General features: G+C 44.6%; 1 protein-coding gene across 3 annotated transcripts in view; it reads right to left on the reverse strand.

The window, feature by feature from the left end:
* SLC4A8 (solute carrier family 4 member 8) overlaps positions 1–18,889 on the reverse strand; it is a 74,637-nt gene that overhangs the window by 39,209 nt on the left and 16,539 nt on the right. For 2 of the 3 annotated variants that reach the window (XM_053921479.2, XM_053921481.2), the window contains 9 exons: positions 14,253–14,420; positions 13,359–13,494; positions 9,908–10,068; positions 7,732–7,920; positions 6,633–6,724; positions 5,566–5,723; positions 2,678–2,765; positions 1,597–1,743; positions 677–777 (listed from right to left, as the gene is read on the reverse strand). In XM_053921479.2, coding sequence (XP_053777454.1) covers positions 677–777; positions 1,597–1,743; positions 2,678–2,765; positions 5,566–5,723; positions 6,633–6,724; positions 7,732–7,920; positions 9,908–10,068; positions 13,359–13,494; positions 14,253–14,420 — 1,240 coding nt within the window. The remainder of the gene's footprint in view (positions 1–676; positions 778–1,596; positions 1,744–2,677; positions 2,766–5,565; positions 5,724–6,632; positions 6,725–7,731; positions 7,921–9,907; positions 10,069–13,358; positions 13,495–14,252; positions 14,421–18,889) is intronic. The other variant, XM_053921480.2, reaches the window with a different exon arrangement.

The following is an 18,889-nucleotide window of genomic DNA, read 5'->3' on the forward strand; positions in this document are numbered from 1 at the left end:
GTACCTATGTTGCTACCCTAAGGGAGTTTCTTAAAATAATCACTCAATATTACCCATACTTAATCCATCCATGTTACTTTAGAACAGGCATCATGCTAAAAGCATGCATGCATTCATTCATTACTGAGTACCTACTCTGTGCAGGGCACTGTGCCGGGTGCTAGTAATATAGTGGGGTCCCTGCCCTCATGGGGCAGACATTCTAGCAGGGAAGACAATGAACCAAGTGATAATAATGAAGTATAATAAGAGTTGTAACAGGGGGTTGGGAGTAGGGTGGCAGGTGGGCAGGAGACAGCTCAAAGTTGTGATACCACATAGCAAGAACACCTAACCTCACCTATAGAGAGTCCTGGAAGGCTTTCCAAAAGAAGTGACACCTAAGCTGAGACAATGGACAAGCAGCAGTCAGCCAGGGGAGGAGGAAGGGGATGTGCGTTCAAGTCATAGGGGACAACGCACAGGGAGAACTGGAGGTGAGACAGAGCACGGTACTGAATGAATACAATACTTGGTATGTTCATAATACTTATAGCCAATGGTTCCATTTGAAGAGTCATTCCCAGTCATTTAAGCTGCTACAGAGAAGAAGGCTGAAAGCAAAGAGGATGACTCATTCCTTTACACAACTGGCGCCCAGCAAGCAGCATCAGCTGAGAAGTATCCTGGAACTTACCGCCCGGTGCGCTGCAGTTCTGGCCCGCTGTGGCCCCCGTGTGGTTCTGGTTCTATGTGGCAAACGTTTCCATTTGGAACTCCAGGCATTTTCCTTTTCTCCTTTTAACAGAGATGACCACAAAATCAATGAAGTCAGCCATCCATTCTGTACTTCTACTAACAACAGGAAGTGGTAAAATAATCCAAAAGCAGCCAAAAAATACCCAAGTGTTTGTAGCTTTCAAATGCATTCATTGATTTGGGGCAGTTTATTGACTTTTCTGAGAAAAAACAAGAATATAATTTCTCCTCCTCTCTACTAGTACCTGACTTCTAACTCTGCCTTGCCCAGAAGCAGAAAAATGGAGACTTTGACACCAGATATAACCTAAGCTCCAGTTTCCAATCTGCCTCTATATAATCTTACTTTACTTGAAAACCTTGAAGATAGTTTCATTCCTTTGTAAACTAAGATTAACAATAACTATTCAGGGATGTTGCTGAGAAGATTGAATTAGCATATGTAAAGCACCTGGTTTACTGTCTAGTGCATAGTAGGAGTATCCTTCCCATCTTTAACCTGTCAAAAAAGTGTGGGGAACTCTATTTGCTCTCTCTGTACAACTTCCTCTTTTCATTTAAAAGTGTCATTCATAACATACTCCCAAGAAATGTCCTTCACTCTCCTCTCTGCCAGTCCACATCAGTTCGTCAAAAGTGGGCTGAAAATTCATCCTGATTGACCCTGACCCTGTCACACTGGAGCCAATCTGTGGTATTGCATATTCATTTTCCATTACTGTTCTGACGCTCTAGGTGCCCCCAAACAGGGCCGTGTGTCGATTATTTAGCATATACCCAACATGGTCTTTGCTTTGTCCACGGTTGGGCACTCAGTAAGTGACACCAAGCCACCATTGGCTAATGTGCATATATTACCTGGGAAGGGACGTTTTTGGGTGGCTCAATTCTAATGGAGGGGTCCCATTCCCCCGGAGGAAGCACCGTCACCTGGTCCAAGAACTCATCAATCCCCGCCAGGAGATCATCTCGCTCTTTTGCCTTATATGCCACATCATGAAAAATCTACAGAGAAGAAAAAACCCTCAGGAAAGTTGAAAATGATGTTACCTAAAACAATCACCAATGGATATGGTGAAAATGAATACAGCCGCTTGATTTTTATTTCTGTCATAGGGATCTGAAATGTAGAAAACTTTAACATTTAGAGAAGTGCGAGGATAAAACAACTTTTAAAAATGAACCTAAAAATAAGTCAAAAAGAACTAAACATATGTCTCTTAGTATAAGAAGAGACAGGACATTTGTATAATTTTTACATTGGATGAGGCATTCTATAATTCTACAGTTGTATAATTCTGTTATTTCCTCAGAGAGTGGAATAAAAGATGCATGGGAAAATTTTCCTGATCACAATGTTTGGAAAAACTGGGTGGAATTACGAATGAAGGTCTTCGGTGAAATAAGCCTCCCAATCAAAGAGAGCTGATAAAACACAGCCCCCATCTTCTCCGCCTGCTAAGATATATGCCTCGACATTCCTGCTTTGCAACTTACATGAGCAGCAAAGTCCTCACCAAGGCACGCCACGGGGTTCAGCTCTATGGCTGCCAAAGTGTCTGGCTGCCTTGGTGCGTTCACATGACAGTGCCGAGCATAAACCCCTGACTCTTAAAACGGGTCTCACGTGGAACAGGACTGCGGTTTCTTTATGTAAACTGGCTGGATGCATTTCATTAACAATCCTCTCCAGAAAGTTAAGTCGGCCTTAATACCTTTCTCTCTTAGTATCCTACTTGGGAATAATAATTTTCCGAGAAAAAGATTTCTCTGCATCCTTGATTATTCGATAAGCAATAAGCAATCAGAGAACTGCTTCCCAGCAGATACTTCAGTTGTAACGATTTTATACCCAACAATGAGCACAGTGCCTGGTACAGAGTAAATACTCAGGAATCATTTATGGGATGAATGAAGGAAAAACAGAAGTGCCACATACCTCATCTGTCATGATGGTGGCCATGGACCTGCCAATCTCATGGTACTGTGGACCTTTCCCCACGGGACCCAATAGGATAAACAAAAATCTGGCAACACACACAAAGAAGGAAATTACATAAGTAAAATGAAGAAGTGACATCTTACTCTTCCCTAAAGAGCAGCAAAATGTTTCTCTCTCCTATCAAACAGAAATCATCACAGTACCCTCAATAAAAGGAGGCAGACTAATGATGGAGCAAAATGAGCTGCCTTCATCTAACAGCTCCACTGTAGGCATCGGAAGCTATCAGTATGTCTCCATTCAATAATGTGGTTGTAATTCTTGGGATTTCCATGGACTCCATTCCTTGCTATAGAAAAGACACTTTTCCAAAAACATGGCATTGTAATGCATACTCAACATTATCAGAATCTCATTCATTGTTCTAATAAGAAAATGATGGAGAGATTTTCCTGGACTTCTGGCCAAGATGGAGGCATAGGTAGATACACTTTGCCTCCTTGCACAACCAAAAGAAGTACAACAACAAATATAAAAACAAAAAACAACCAGAACTGCCAGAAAATTGAACTGTATGGAAGTCCAACAACCAAGGAGTTAAAGAAGAAACATTCGTTCAGACTGGTAGGAGGGGTGGAGAGGACATGCAGCAAGGCTGCAGTTGGTAGACTGGGGGTCCCACATTTGTGTGCGGATAAACTGGGAGGAACAACTGGGGAGCAAGACAGACCACAAAACGCGGAGTTCCGGGGTAGGGAAATAAAGCCTCAAAACCTCTGACTGAAAAAACCTGTGGGGATTGTGGCAGCAGGAGAAACTGCCAGCCTCACAGGAGAGTTCATTGGAGAGACCCAAAGGGTCCTAGAAGGTACACAAGCCCACCCACCCGGGAACCATTACCAGAAGGGCCCAATTTGCTTATGGGTAACAGGGGAAGTGAATGAAAGCCCACTGAGCAAGCGGCATTGTTCCTTTTTGACCCCTCCCCCACATACAGCACCATAATGCAGCAACATGGATTGCCCCACCCTGGGGAATACCTAAGGCTCCACCCCTTAGAACATAATAGGTACACCAAGACAAAAAACAATGGCCCAAGTGAAAGAACAGATCAAAACTCCAAAAATAGAACTAAGCAATGAAGAGATAACCAACCTATCAGATGCACAGTTCAAAACACTGGTAATCAGGATGCTCACAGAAATGGTTGAGTATGGTTGCAAAATACAGGAAAAAGTGAAGGCTATGGAAAGTGGAATAAAGAAAAATAGACAGGGAACCAACAGTGAAGGGAAGGAACCTGGAACTCAAATCAATGATTTGGAGGAGAAGGAAGAAATAAACATCCAACCAGAACAGAATGAAGAAACAAGAATTCAAAAAAATGAAGACAGGCTTAGGAACCTCTGGGACAACTTTAAACGTTCCAACATCCAAATCACAGGGGTGCCAGAAGGAGAAGAAGAAGAACAAGAAATTGAAAACTTACTTGAAAACATAATGAAGGAGAACTTCCCCAATCTGGCAAAGGAAATAGACTTCCAGGAAGTCCAGGAAGCTCACAGAGTCCCAAAGAAGTTGGGCCCAAGGAAGTACACACCAAGGCACATCATAATTACATTACCCAAGATTAAAGAGAAGGAGAGAATCTTAAAAGCAGCAAGAGAAAAGGAGACAGTTACCTACAAAGGAGTTCCCATAGGACTGTCAGATGATTTCTCAAAAGAAACCTTGCAGGCAAGAAGGGGCTGGAAAGAAGTATTCAAAGTCATGAAAGGCAAGGACCTACATCCAAGATTACTGTATCCAGCAAAGCTATCATTTAGAATGGAAGGGCAGATAAAGTGCTTCCCCTATAAGGTCAGGTTAAAGGAGTTCATCATTACCAAGCCCTTATTATATGAAATGTTAAAGGGATTTATCTAAGAAAAAGAAGATGATCAAAAATATGAACAGTAAAATGACAAAAAACTCACAACTATCAACAATTGAACCTAAAAAACAAACAAACAAACAAAGCAAAAAACTAGAATAGGAACAGAATCACAGAAATGGAGATCACATGGAGGGTTATCAGCGGGGAGGGGATGGGGAGAGAATGGGGGGGAAAGGTACAGGGAATAAGAAGCATAAATGGTAGGTACAAAAAAGACAGGGGGAGGTTAAGAAAAGTATAGGAAATGGAGAAGCCAAAGAACTTATATGTATGACCCAAGGACATGAACTAAGGGGGTGGGGGGGAATGACAGTGGGAGGGGGGTGCAGGGTGGAGGGGAATAAAGGGGAGAAGAAAAATGGGACAGCTGTAATAGCATAATCAATAAAATATTTTCTAAAAAATGAAAATGATGCAGAGAAGAAAAGAATAAGGAAGTTGAAATTATCAAGGCCTGGAAAGGAGTCTAAATTGCATTCTGGACATCTGACACCGTGTAATTAATGTGGCTCTGAGTCACCTGAATCACTGCCTTCAGAGTGCATGAATAGCCCTGCGAACAAATGTGGACATATCTGCAAGCCAAATAAATCCAAGCCAGAACTGTGGAGAGAGACATCAATGCCTTTGCTTAGAGACACTTCCCTGGGACACACAGCTCTATAGAACTGGGAGGGTAAGGTAGCCCTTGCCATGCCCTTTGCACGCTCTTCAGTTCCCCATTTGCAGGGCTGCAGGTAATGTATCATCGAGCCTTAAAAGTCTTAGAATTCTTCTGCATGGAGATTAACCAAATATACCCCAGTGAGGTCACTGCTGAATTTTAAGCAGCATCCCCAAAATTAATTAATTACCCTAGGTTTGGGCATTAGCTGGTTTCTTCCCCCCGAGCTCACATAAGTCTGTGCGTTGGGTAGAACGCACTGAGTCGTGCTGTCTTTGTCTGTACCTTGTGGGGATGGGCACTTCCGTCAGGCCTGAGAGAAGAACAGCTGGAGACAGCCTCACAAAGGCAACGATGGGGCGGTCCAGAGTATCCACCTCGCCAACCAGGACGTTGGAGGCCTCTGCCCCAGTGGGAATTTTTTTCATGAAATGAAGGTCCACCTGAAAGTCCAAATGAAACTCTGAGAACCTGGGAGGCATTGCCTCCAACATTGATCACCTTCCTCATGCCTTACATTTCCGCGTCACTTCATGGTTTAACAAATGTTTTCTCACCCTATTTCATTTGATCCTTACAAGAACTCTGTAAGGTGGGTAAGATAGATCTTATTAGCTCCATTTTTTATTTTAAAAAAAGAAGCAACTGAGGCCCAGAGAGGTGAAGTTGAGTTGTTGGGATGACAGAGCTTTTAGGATTTAAATCCAGGTGCTCTGACTTGAATTCCATTACACATGCTTCCAAAGAAACATGTTTTTGAAGCTTTATGTCAAAGATTTTCTGTTTTAAAATACTTGACTGCTCTGTCAGAGGTTTCAAGGTTTTATGAGGCTCCCTGCCTTAGGAGCAGAGACATCACCTGACACGGTGTTTCAGAAAGGTAACGTCAAGGACAGACCAGCACAAGCAGAGGCTGGAGGTAGGAAACCACGGCTTGAACCAGAAACTGCAGGGAGACCTCAGACAACAAAGTCACAGTACCCAAGAAGAGTATCACCCACGGAACACTTCTAGGAGACAGTAGAAAAAATATTGTTTCAACAAAACCCTTGGAGGTAAGGAGCTGATGGAGAGCAGGTGCCAAAAAATAAATCTGAAAAATCAGGAGGCCTGTGTCAGGGAGGATTATCTGTGCGAGTTTCAGTTTCAGCACGTTGGCCCCGGAAGAACAAAGTGGTGAGTCAGCCCCATCCAGGCTGCAGCAGAGGGAAGAAGGGATGAGCAGGCAGGCCTCCTTTTCTGCAGAAGGGGCCCTAGTCTTGGAAAAAGGATGTTGAAATACCAAAGCTTACTCTGGGTTCCACTAGAGATACTCTTAGGCCTATAAGCCAACTTCCTGTGTCTCTGCTCACCTTGCTTAAATCCACGGGACTGTGTTCACAATTCACTCCATTTTTTACTTCAAGATTAGTAGTTGGAACAGACTGAGGAGACACGGTTTGACCTATTTGGAGAAAATCAAACAGATTCTCTGAGTCCCTGCCCTTTCCGGGTCTGACACACCTCAGGCATGACTGATTAGCCGTGACTGACTGTCTCCTACAAAGCCCACCTAAAGAAGTAGTTAAGATTACTAAGAAGCTAGGACCACGCCTGCCTATCTCTTACCTACTAGTCAGTGGTGAAGGGGGAACAGAGGTATTACTACTCCTGCACCTTCTTCCTGGACATCTATGTAACCCTCTTTTCTTCCTCTATCGAGGCCATAATCCTTAATCAAGAATGGATATCAGAGACTCCCATGGAGAACTTCTCAAATATCCAGGCAAATCCCCTGCAAAACGTGATTCAGGGAATGTGGGGACAAGGAGACCAATGTAGATTAGGCCCTGCCTGGCTACAGAAAAGGAAACCGGTCAGCAGCTGAAATTCATTGAGCGCACCTGGCTAAGGACCTTACCTGAATTAAGTTATTGAAGCCTCACGATAAACTTATGGCGTAGAACCTATTATTATCCTTATTTGACACAGAAGAAAAGGAGACTTAAAGAGGTTTAGGAGGTTGCCCAAGGTCACACACTTTGCAACTAGTAAAGCCAGAATCTAAAGCCCAGAAGCTTAACTCAAGAGTCTACGCTACTGTATTTTGCCTCTCTAACCTATCTGTTTCCTCTTTAAAAATCTCCAGGTGACCCCAAATTCTCCGGCCCCAAATTATCTCTGAGCTGGATATCTCCCAAAAGCCAATCAGTTCTGAGGCCAGTCTGGGGTACAAACCTCTCACCTTGGGCCCACTGACGTGTACCTGAGACAGCATCCCTGGTGCCACAAGAGATAGATGGTCACCAGTCCCAGCCACCCACCTGCCAATCACAAAAAGTCCTGTGTCTAAGTGAGCATGGGAGCATATTAAGTAAATACAGCCCCACGCTCTGGTAACTTAGTATCTCCAGCTAGTTCCTAAATGTCTTGTTAATAAAAAAAGAAAACAGTCACTCCTAATAATCTTACCATTTTTATCCATCGAATGTGGATCAGACTGCTTCTTGCCAACCTCAGCAAAGGAGCGAACAATGGGAATGAGGTTATTTCTCTTCTTTTCATTCTGATGATGATGCTTTTTGAGAAGGGCTTCCCGTACTTTAACCCTCATGCTGTCATTCAGGTCGCTGAACAGTTCTTGCTGGTCCAGGATCAGGTCTGGAAAATAGGCGCTTATCTGAACCCTCTAACTGACAGTCCACAGACCCCGAGAGGCGAACGTCAGGTCGGGTACGAGGCAAGGGTCAAGCAGTAGGGGAAGCAGAGCGAGCAGTGTCAATGAGCTGCAATTTCCTCCTCGGTGCCTGCCTGAAATAGCTGGTTGATGACAGCAGCTGTGGCGAGCTATGCTTTATTCATCTAGCAAGTCATCATTATTAGAAACAGAAAGTCCCGACCACTCTGTGTGTGCCAGGAACTAGACTATATTATCGAATCTGATCCTTATAAGAACTCTGAAAAGTGGCTGGTGTAACGATTTTTACAGATCAGGAAACTGAGGCCCAAACATTACAAAATTCCTCAAGGTCTCACACCCAATAAGATGTACAGGGCTAGGATTCAAACATAAGACTGTCCACAATGTTACACATTTTGCTCCATCATCTGCCAAAGGTCTTCTATAGACCCTTTCCAAGACTTTAACACCGCTGGGATTCTTCGCCAACAGGAATGCGTCAGGTACCTAACGTGGAGAACCACAGCGGTTTTACCTCAGTCCTACACACCTCCTCCCAGCCCCCCCCCCCCCACTTCAGCCTATTCTCAACCCCAGCTTCGTCCATGACAATCCAAGTGCTAGCAGCAATAAATAAAGAAAATCTATTTTCAAATATTCAAGCCAAAGACCCATGTTTCTCTATATTTGCCTTTATATTGTTTGGTTCCTTGACCCTGCATTAATATGTTTCAGGATCCCTTTTCTTGAAAAAAAAAAAAAAAAGAATATCTACCCCAAGACCTCCTTTCTCTCCCTCCCCCCCATCACGTAAAGTTTTCAAAACAAAAATTCCTCAGGCCCCTGCAATTTGGCTACTTCAAAGAAATTCCTTTTGATAAAATCATCAAAAACCTTCCAGTTGCTAAATCTGATGGATGCTCCTAGTTCTTACCTAACCTGACCTTTCTGTGGCATTTGACACTAATGAATTAAAAATTTCTTCCCTCTTGGCTTTTGTAGTGGGTTGAATGGTGACCCCCCAAAAGTCTGTCTACATATTACCCCAGACCTGTGATGAGACCTTATTTGTAAAAAGGGTCTTTGTATATGTAATTAAGGATCTCCAGATGAGATCATCCTGGATGACATTGACAAATATCATTATAAGAGAGAGACACAGATCCTTATAAGAGAGACACTGGACACTTGGAGCTAGAAGCATCAAGGAATAACTTTCTGCTAGACTCTTCGGAAGGGACACAGGATGCCTTCCCTGCTGACCCCTCCCCTTGTGTCCCCATGTGATCCCAGAGAGACAGAACTACTTGAATACTTTAAACGGAGAAAAGCTTGGAGAACTCCTTATTTAACCTGTCCAGCCAAACCCAGCCAAGTTGAGGGAAAACTCTTCCAGTGCACCCAGATGTTTCCCAAACTCCCCTCCCGACACATGGTGACGGGGCACTCAGGCACTCCAGGAACCTCGGTCACACATCTCCCCTTCATATTTGCTGAAAAGTGGGGGGAATTTGGCTCAATTTCTTACGTGTCTTCCCTAGTTACCGTATTTTAAAAATCTTTCTTTAACTCCCTTTTCTCTGCACAACTTGCAGTTGCTCCTTTCTCTAATTATCATCACAATAATTGTTCCATGGCTATTTTCCCCACTAAAAGATGAGCTTCTTGAAGGTAGGAACTGCATTTTATCTTTATTCCCCAGTGCCTAGTACATAATCAGGCATAAATAAATACAAAATGAATGTTGCTGAATTAACAGACAAACAGCAGACTAAACGCCATGTCATTTGAATCCCATCAGTCTGCGAAATAGGTGGTTTCCTAGTTTGATACCCATCCCACAGCTGAGAATGTTGGGGTTGGGAATGTTCAGTGGCGTGCCTCAGGTCACATGACCACTTTATCCTTCCCTCTATACCACACTTCTTAACTTACCACGTATCCCTGTGTTCCCTCACTTCACCTTACCTGAAATCTCTTCTATGCTATTTGCACGCATATCCAGAAGGACCGTTCCATTAATAAGGCAGCTCCTTAGCTCAAAGAGACTGTGCAGCGAAAGGGTTGCTACATAGGGCTTGCTCCAGCGTTCTCCCCCGTCCTCAACATCTTCTTCAAACTTCAGCCACCTGAAAGCGTTACAAAGAATTCGATGCCAAAGATAGAAAGTGAAGACTTTTCAAGAGAGAATTTTTAATGGAAGTCACAAAGAAAGATAGCTGAATAGAAACAATGAACACTGTAATCTAATCTCTATGTTCAGGGTACATTGGTAACTGAAAACAGGCTATAAAATAGTGCAAGATTGAGTATAGTTTAATTCCATTTTTATTTAAAGTAAATTTAAAAAAATACAAACACATACATGTATAAGACACTTCACCTCCTCATGCAACCACAGAAAGAATTACAACTAGACCACAAAACAAATAACACTCAGAACCATCAGGAAACTGAGTAGTATGGAAGTCTGAAAACCAAGTATTTAAAAAACCACATTCGTCTAGAAAGGCAGAAGGAGCAACGACCTGTAGATGCGCAGAGATGTGGCAGTGGCAGAGTGGGCAGTGCCACATTCACGTGTGGTGGAAGGACACCACAGGAGGAAGAGACCCCAGCCCCAGGCCAGACCACAGTCCAGGGTTCCAGCACCAGGAAGATAAATCCTCATAACTTCTGGCTGTAAGAGCCAGTGGGGTTTGGGGTGGTGGAAGAAACTGCCACATTTTCAGGAGACTCCACTTAAAGGGCCCACATCGACTTAAAACATATGCAGACCCAGTCTCTCTGGAATTCAGCACCAGGACAACAACTGGACGGGCACCAGTTGCACAGGAGGAGTGCCGGGCAAGCCTCCAGAAACCAGGCAGCAGCACTGTCCCCTCTCTGAGCCCTTCCTGCACATGGAGCCACAAAGCCGTGAAGCAGGTTGCTCCCCCCACACCCGTGATTACCTAAGGCTCCACCCACACAGTTTACAGACACCTTGTCTACAACAGGCCACGCTACTGAGACAGGGAGTCAAACAGATCTACTTAATACATAGAAACACAGGGAGTCTGTCAAATTGAGGAGACAAAGAAATATGGCTCAAATGAAAGAACAGAGCAAAACCCCAGCATAAGAACTAAATGAAACAGAGATAACCAACCTATCAGAGGCAGAGTTCAAAACACTGGTGATCAGGATGCTCAAAGAACTCACTGAGTGTGGCAACAACATAAGAAAGACTCAGGAAGAAATGAAGGTTATGCTAAGTGAATAAAGAAAAATCCACAGGGAACCAAGAGAGGAGGGTAGGAAGCTGGGATTCATATCAACGATTTGGAATTTGAGGAAGAAATAAGCATTCAACCAGAACAGCAAGAAGAAAAAAGAATTTTAAAAAATGAGGACAGTATAATGAGCCTCTGGGACATATCCAAACGTACCAATACCCAAATCATAGGGGTGCCAGAAGAAGAAGGAAAAAGAAAGAAAGTGAAAATTTACTTGAAAGAATAATGAAAGAAAACTTCCCTAATTTGGTGAAGGAAATAGACATGCAAGTCCAGGAAACACAGAGAGTCCCAAACAAGATGGATGCAAAGAAGACCACATCAAGACACACCATAATTAAAACGCCAAAGGTTAAACATAAAGAAAGAATCTTAAAAGCAGATAGTTACCTACAAAGGAGTTCCCATAAGGCTATCAGACGATTTCTCAAAAGAAACTTTGCAGGCAAGAAGGGACTGGCAAGAAGTATTCCAAGTCATGAAAAGCAAGGACCTACAACCTAGATTACTGTATCCAGCAAAGCTATCATTTAGAATGGAAGGGCAGATAACATGCTTCCCAGATAAAGTAAAGCTAAAGGAATTCATCATCATCAAGCCCTTATTATATGAAATGTTAAAGGGACTTATTTAATAAAAAGGAGATCAAAACTATGAACGTTAAAATGACAACAAATTCACAACTTTAGATCAACAACTGAATCTAAAAACAAAACAAAACAAAACACTAAGCAAACATCCAGAATAGGAACTGAGTCATAGATGTGGAGATTATTTGGAGGGTTATCAGCTGGGAGAGGGAAGGGGGAGAATGCGGGAAAAGGTACAGGGAATAAGAAGAATAAATGGTAGGTACAAAATTGACAGGGGGAGGGCAAGAATATTATAGGAAATGGAGAAGCCAAACAACTTACATGCATGACGCATGGACATGAACTGAGTGGGGGACTGCTGGAGGGAAGGGGATATACCCAGTGGAGCAGAGCAAAGACGGAAAAATTGGGACAACTGTAATAGCACAATCAACAAAATATATTAAAAAACAAAAACATAAAACCAAGAGCCTCTCCATGTGACCTTTAGCAGTTTGCAAAGACAGAATGACAAGATTAATTGCCCTTTCATTTGGTATCAGGTCCATTAGTGTGTTTAATCTGCTCTACCTGTAGGAAATGCCCATGGATACAGCAGGCATCCAGGAAGAACTGTTCATGCTATGCTCATTAGCCACATTGCCTCTTACCTGAGGCTCAGACATGCTGGCTTTGTATCATCCATAAGGCTGCTGGTCAGTTACTAGAAGAGCCCCAGAGGTCGCCCTGGTTAATCCAAGGGCCCTTCTTGGGTCTGAGACTGAGAAAAGCACGGCCACTCCACCCCCACCCCAGGAAGCCTACTCTGAGAAAGACTATAATCTCAAAGGTCTCTATGAGGTTGGATTGTCCCATAGGAAGATAAAGTCTCAAAAATTCTGAGACTTTCAGTGAATTAAAACCCAAATGACCCTATAGCTCAACTTCAGGAAAAGTGTGGACCTACGCTTTGTCTTCTGGGCTAGGTCCAAGCCAAGGTGGTCTGAGCAGGCATCTTCTAAACCAGACCTACAATATCAAGATAGCCCATGAAGTACTCTGGGCCCCCCAAAAATAGACAGGACCTCAACCTCAGGCTTAAGGTCAACTGGCATAGGCGTGACCAGAGACACCACAAAGAGGTCAACATCAAGACTCCACAGCCCTGGCTGGTATGGCTCAGTTGGCTGGAGCATCATCCGTAAACCAAAAGGTCATGGTTTCAATTACCGGTCAGGGCACATGCCTGGGTGGCAGGTTTGGCCCCCAGTCAGGGTGCGTGTGAGAGGTAACTGATCCATGTTTCTCTCACATCAGCGTTTCTCCCCATCTCTCCCTCCCTTCTCCTCTCTAAAATCACTAAGCATGTCCTCGGGTGAGGATAAAAATAAACAAATGAACAAACAAACTTAAAAAAAGACTTTCCCCAGAATACCGTGGAACATCCATTCCCACGTCAGTCATCACTTCTCCCACGAAGAAATAAAAGACAAGACAGGCCTGTCACTTGCGGAGAGGTAACGTTGGCCTCCCCAAGCCTACCTTGACCCAGGTTTTTCAGAGCCTTACCTGGCTGTCTCCTTCCACTCAGCATCTTCTCCCTCTTTCATACAGATCTCGTCCAGCTCTGTGAACAGCTCGTGAGGCACATGCTCTTCATCGTCCTCCGTGCCGAGAATGAACTGAACACGCTGAGAGGGTGTGTCTGGAAAAATCAACCACAGAGCAAGGTCTGCCCCCAGCCTCAACTTCAACAGATACAGAACTCCGCCATACTTAGCACATCTCGGGCGGGGGGGGGGGGGGGGGGGGGGGGCGCATAAAACTTCAAGAATATATAGAAGATGATCCTAAACATAGATCAAAAAATTTCTTCATTCTCCCATATTTTTAAAAAATGTCTTCTGTGAAAGCAGTTTCATGGGAGGGAAAAAATATTAACTAAGACTACTTGAAGAAAACCAATGAGACGCTAGAAATCTGGTCAATTTGATCAAAAGGAATGCCTAATTCTTTTTTATTTTATTTATTTATTTATTTATTTATTTATTTATTTATTTATTTATTTTTAGAGAGGGGAAGGGAGGGAGAAAGAGAGGGAAAGAAACATCAATGCCTCTCACTCACCTGCCACGGGGGACCTGGCCCACAACCCAGGCATGTGCCCTGACTAGGAATCAAACCAATGACCCTTTGGTTCACAGGCTGGCACTCAATCCACTGAGCCACACCAGCCAGGGCAGAATGCCTAACTCTTTAACAAATGATTTCACCTAGTAAGCTATTGATGTGGGGGGCCTGAACTGTACAGTTTTCAGGAAGATACTTTTGATTCTTAGAAACATTCTTCTTAGAAGCAAGCTCTGAAAACTCTGTAGAAGGGCTAGAGAATCAAGACCACCTGCTTAATGTCCCTCACACATTCCCTCAGCCTCACCAAGCCCCCCAGCCATGGACACCCACCCTCTCTCCCAAACGTGATACCATGGGCCAAGGCCTCTGGCCCCTCTTCCCCTTGACTGGCTCCTTTGCCCCGGCCTCGTCTCCGGTGCTTCTGGCCATGGGTTCGGTGATGCCGATGGCTCTGCCGGCCCAGCGGCATCCGAACCCCCACGTAGAGAGTTCTATGACCTGAAAAGAAGCAGAAGGTCTATAGAGAAAACCCTCTTAGTAAAAGGAGTCTAGCATATTTAAGGGAGCGGGGAGGGGGAAAAAGATTACAGTTCTTTGGCCTGGTTGCAACCCTGGCATGATAAAACTTCCAACACTACCAGAACTCAGGATGTAGAGATCTTGGAGTCAAAGGTCACCTTTGTCTTGCACGTGGCTGCAAACCTCACAGGAGTGCTCAGATCAGAGGAAATCATGTGTGTGAACATTAAAGGCCAATACAGATGCTAGTTGTTACTACAGCAACGATCTGATCAGCGGTGAAACAGCCACAGAGTCTCTGCATGACAACAACAAGGCGGGCAGGGAGGCAGCTTAGAGCAGTGGGTCAGTCCTGGGGTCAACCTGCCTGGGTCCAAAACCTGACCTCATCATTCACTTGTGATACATCGTTGTGGCCTTGAAAAGTATCTAATCTCTCCGTGACTGTCTTTAAAAAGGAGTACTGAAAGTTTATTATTTAATTTCAGAGGGGTTTTATGAGCAGAAAATAATAAAATGTGTGTAAAATGCTTAGCACAATGTCTGGAATAAATTTTAGCAGCCAATATATTCTAGGATCGGTTTCCACTATTTCTTTTTTCTGCACTATAGAATAGCACGAGAGACTAGTTACAAATGAGAGACAGCATAAGGCTGGGGTAATAGGGAGAGACAGGAAATATTATACAAAAAGAGGGGAACATGAAATAATGATCCAATAGCATTCCTCTAGTTCCTCCTGTCCTTACTCACTCATTCCTTCTATAAACCTTTTGTTCTGTTCACCATTCATGACTTCCAGGCCTCTCTCACCTCCACCTGGCTTCACTTGCCTTCCTGCCTAGCCCGGAGCCTGGGATCAGCAGCTTCCAGGATGCTCCCACCCCCGACACACAGAGCCGCGGGCTTCCCACATTTCTGCCCAGTGACTGCTGCTCAGCACTCTGGATCTCAGGCTCACTCCCGACATCTTCCATCATGAAAGCTTTTTCAGCCATTAGTTACTATCTTCAAATCCACAGCCTTCTCCACATTTCTTCCCTCCGAGCAGGTAGGTGACCTCGCTTCGTGTTTTAACAAAAAACGTGTTTTAACGAAAAGACTCAGGCCCTCTCATGTACAGCAAGTTCCTCCACCTCAGACTGGCTCACTTTCCTCCCCCAGCTTCTCTTTTCCAGGCTAATGAGCATCGCCTCCGACCCCTCTGGAGTCCTGCTCCAATAATTATCCTCTGTCTCTCCTTTCCACTCATCCTTTCCACAGGTTTCTCCTGACTACACATGTGCTTGAGTCTCTCAACTTAAAAAGAAACTTTCCCAACGCAGGGCTATTCTCCCAAGTTTCTGCCTTGTCCTCTTCCCTTCTCCATCAAACCACTTTCAGCACAGTCTGCCAACCTCGCTCCCTTTCCTCACCATCTCCTTGTTCCACAGCCTCTGCACGTAGCCACTCTCCAATGAAACTGCCCCCCTTAGGGACACCAAAGACCACCTAACCTCTATCACCTAACTTCTATCATCTTATGCCTCTTTCAGTTCAATTAAATGACTTTCTTGAGACCCCACCACGTTCCACGCATATCCGAACCCCTTGACCAGGTCCTCGCCTTGCTGGGCTGGGCTGGAGTGGCTCCTGTCTCACTGCCCTCCCCAGCTCCCTTGCATCCTCTGACTGTGCTTCCTCATCCCTCCCACAATCCCACAATCCACCAAGGGAAGGCTCTCCAGGTTTCCCTCCTCGACCCTTTCTTCTCTTTCTTTAGTGATATTTACTCTCCCCATTTCAAAGTTCACTTCTACAAATGACCCCCAAATCTTTATCTACAATGATTCAATTATGTTCCAAAGCAAACCATCATCCTCCACCTCAAATCAGGTTCACAATCTTTATGCTTCTGTTTACGGCATCGCCATTCTCTCAACTTTCCAGGTTTAAAACCTCAGAGTTGCCTTAGATTTGCACCTCAGGGCAACACCCCACAGATCAGAGAGGTCACGCCTGTCTCTCCTCCCGCTTTGACAACTGCACCAACTCCGCCTTACCAACCAGTCCTCCTGCAGCGCGGCTCTGGCCGAGGCTCACTCCCACACCGTCAGCACGCCTCGGGCTCCCACAGGCTCGGGGTCCCAGCCTCCCTTCTCGTCTTTCCTCCCTCTAGGACAAATTATACACTCAACAGGAAAATTAGGAGAAAGACCTCTAAAAGAACTGAGTGATCAGCTCAAGAGAGACAAAAGTGAAAACCCTATACTTCCACACATCAAATGAATGTTCTAGGGAAAAAAATGTAGAGCTGTACACCTTCTGCATCTACCTTTGTAACAGAATGACTTGGTTTTGACTCTGTCTCCTCCTCACGACCTTGACTGCTGCACCTACCACCATCTCACACTCGTTCTTCTACCTAAACCAAACTGCTATTCCACAAACGTGCAGATGCTTTCTGGACACTGACTCGGCTCCCTCCTTCAAAAGTCATTGCAATGCACCTTCCTTCTTGGTATTATTCTAATCTCGCTGATAGGATGTGCCACCTCTGTCCTCCAAATCCCCAGAGTCCTTAGCTAGCATTCTCTTATGCACTAATTTTATGCCTTCCATTACACTTAAGCCTCATCAGAGTTATCTCTAGCTATTCATTTGCAAGCTCCTCAAGGTCCCAGGTCCGACCTTCTTCCTCTTGGAATCCCTCACATAGTAAAAGCACAGTGTCTTACACATGGTCATCCCTGCACTTGTCCAGAAAATGGACTACATCCCAAGAGGACTATATCTCCACTAGGAATATAAACCCCTAGGACCTCCTCAGGAGAACGAAATATGACCTAAGAAGGCCTCCAATTTGAAGGGAGCCACAAAAGGATCGAGTAACCAAGGTGAGCATGTTTGGGATGGATGAAATATTCACGAGGGCATGAAAGGACTGAGAAAATCCTAGCCAAACTGATCGCTGAAAGCTTAATCCAGGAAGACTTCCTAGACTTTATGGAAAGAGTTACCAACTCTTCATTTTCTTCTCTCCCCAGCGATGGGGTTTCCTAAGACTGTGCTCACCTCCCCCTTTGGGTGTTCCTTGACAGTGCTCTCCACTTCCCAGTGGGGTTAAAGTGCCCTGGGGTGCTGCTCTAACACCCCTTTCTTCATTTCTCACTCATTTTCTTTGTCCTCCCCTCTCCCTCCATGTCCAAAGTGATACAGCAAAATAAAAAGGAAACAGTGAGGACTAGATGGGCAGACGATCAGAGATTAGTCAGAGTGCTGAGAAGCAGTCAGGAGGATAAAGTATTTAGTAGCCAGTAGAATCACACCCCTTATCCACTTCCCGTCACGGCTAGTCCTGTTGACCTGTGCGCATCTCAGGACGTTTTTGACAGGCAGGCTTCTACACATAATGGAGTCATCCTGCAGCTTCACTGAAGCAGAACTGTAGAGCCAGAAGAGGTCGTTTGCTAAGATGTGGGATTTCAGACCTCTGACATTATCAGTGAAAACTGTAAAGTACTAAAACGACTAAATTGAATACCATCTTAATAAAATACCATCTATTAACTAACAATGTTCAATGACAGTATGCAATTAGGTCCCTGTGGTACATCACTGACATCAGGCCAGGCTGGAGTTACCTAACTGTGCCAGGTCCTGCCAAAGGGCTGGGGAGACAGTAGGAACAGCACAAAATCCCAGTCCTCAAGACACACACTGTAGTTGGGGAAGGCAGATATCTTAAAAACAAAAATGTATTATTTCAACTACTGATAATTATTATGAATAAAATATGGTGAAGTGCTGGAGTGTCTGTGGTAGGGGTAGGAGGGAGAAGGGGGACTTGAGCTGAGATGATGAGAAGAGACATCCCAGTGATGAGAAGGGACATCCCTGTGATGAGAAGCAGAGGCCATGAGAAGACCCGGGAGAAGAGGATTCCATGAAGAGGGAAGCTCAAGTGCATGGGCTCTACGATAGCAACGTGTGAGGCTGGTTCCAAGGCAAAGGGACAGCTGGTATGGCCAGAGCAAGGTGAAAGAGGAAAGGAGAGGAGGGGGAAAGGTTAGAGAGACAGACAGGGGAGATCATGAAGAATACATGGCCATGAAAAGCATAACCAGATCCTGGAGAATCATTTCAACAACCCCCTTAAATAGTGACCTAGGCGATGTAAAACCAGGTGTGTCCAGGTAGAGCTGGGCTTAGGTGAAGAACAGTCTGAGGGGTAATGTCAGTCCTTCAATAGAGCCATCCCATCCACGTGCTTCCCCTTCCCAGCAGTCTCCCGGAAGGTTACTGGACTGGCAGAGGCCTCCCTTCTTCAGCACACTCCAAATAACGTCCACTGGGCTCATGCTGGCACACTGCTAGTATTATCTAATTTTAACTACACGTCATTGACACTGCTAAAGTAAAACAAGGAGGCTGGACTAAATGACTCCTCAGTCTTGTCCAGATGACGG

This window comes from Desmodus rotundus, chromosome 3 (assembly GCF_022682495.2).
Source record: "Desmodus rotundus isolate HL8 chromosome 3, HLdesRot8A.1, whole genome shotgun sequence".
NCBI classification, from domain to species: domain Eukaryota; kingdom Metazoa; phylum Chordata; class Mammalia; order Chiroptera; family Phyllostomidae; genus Desmodus; species Desmodus rotundus.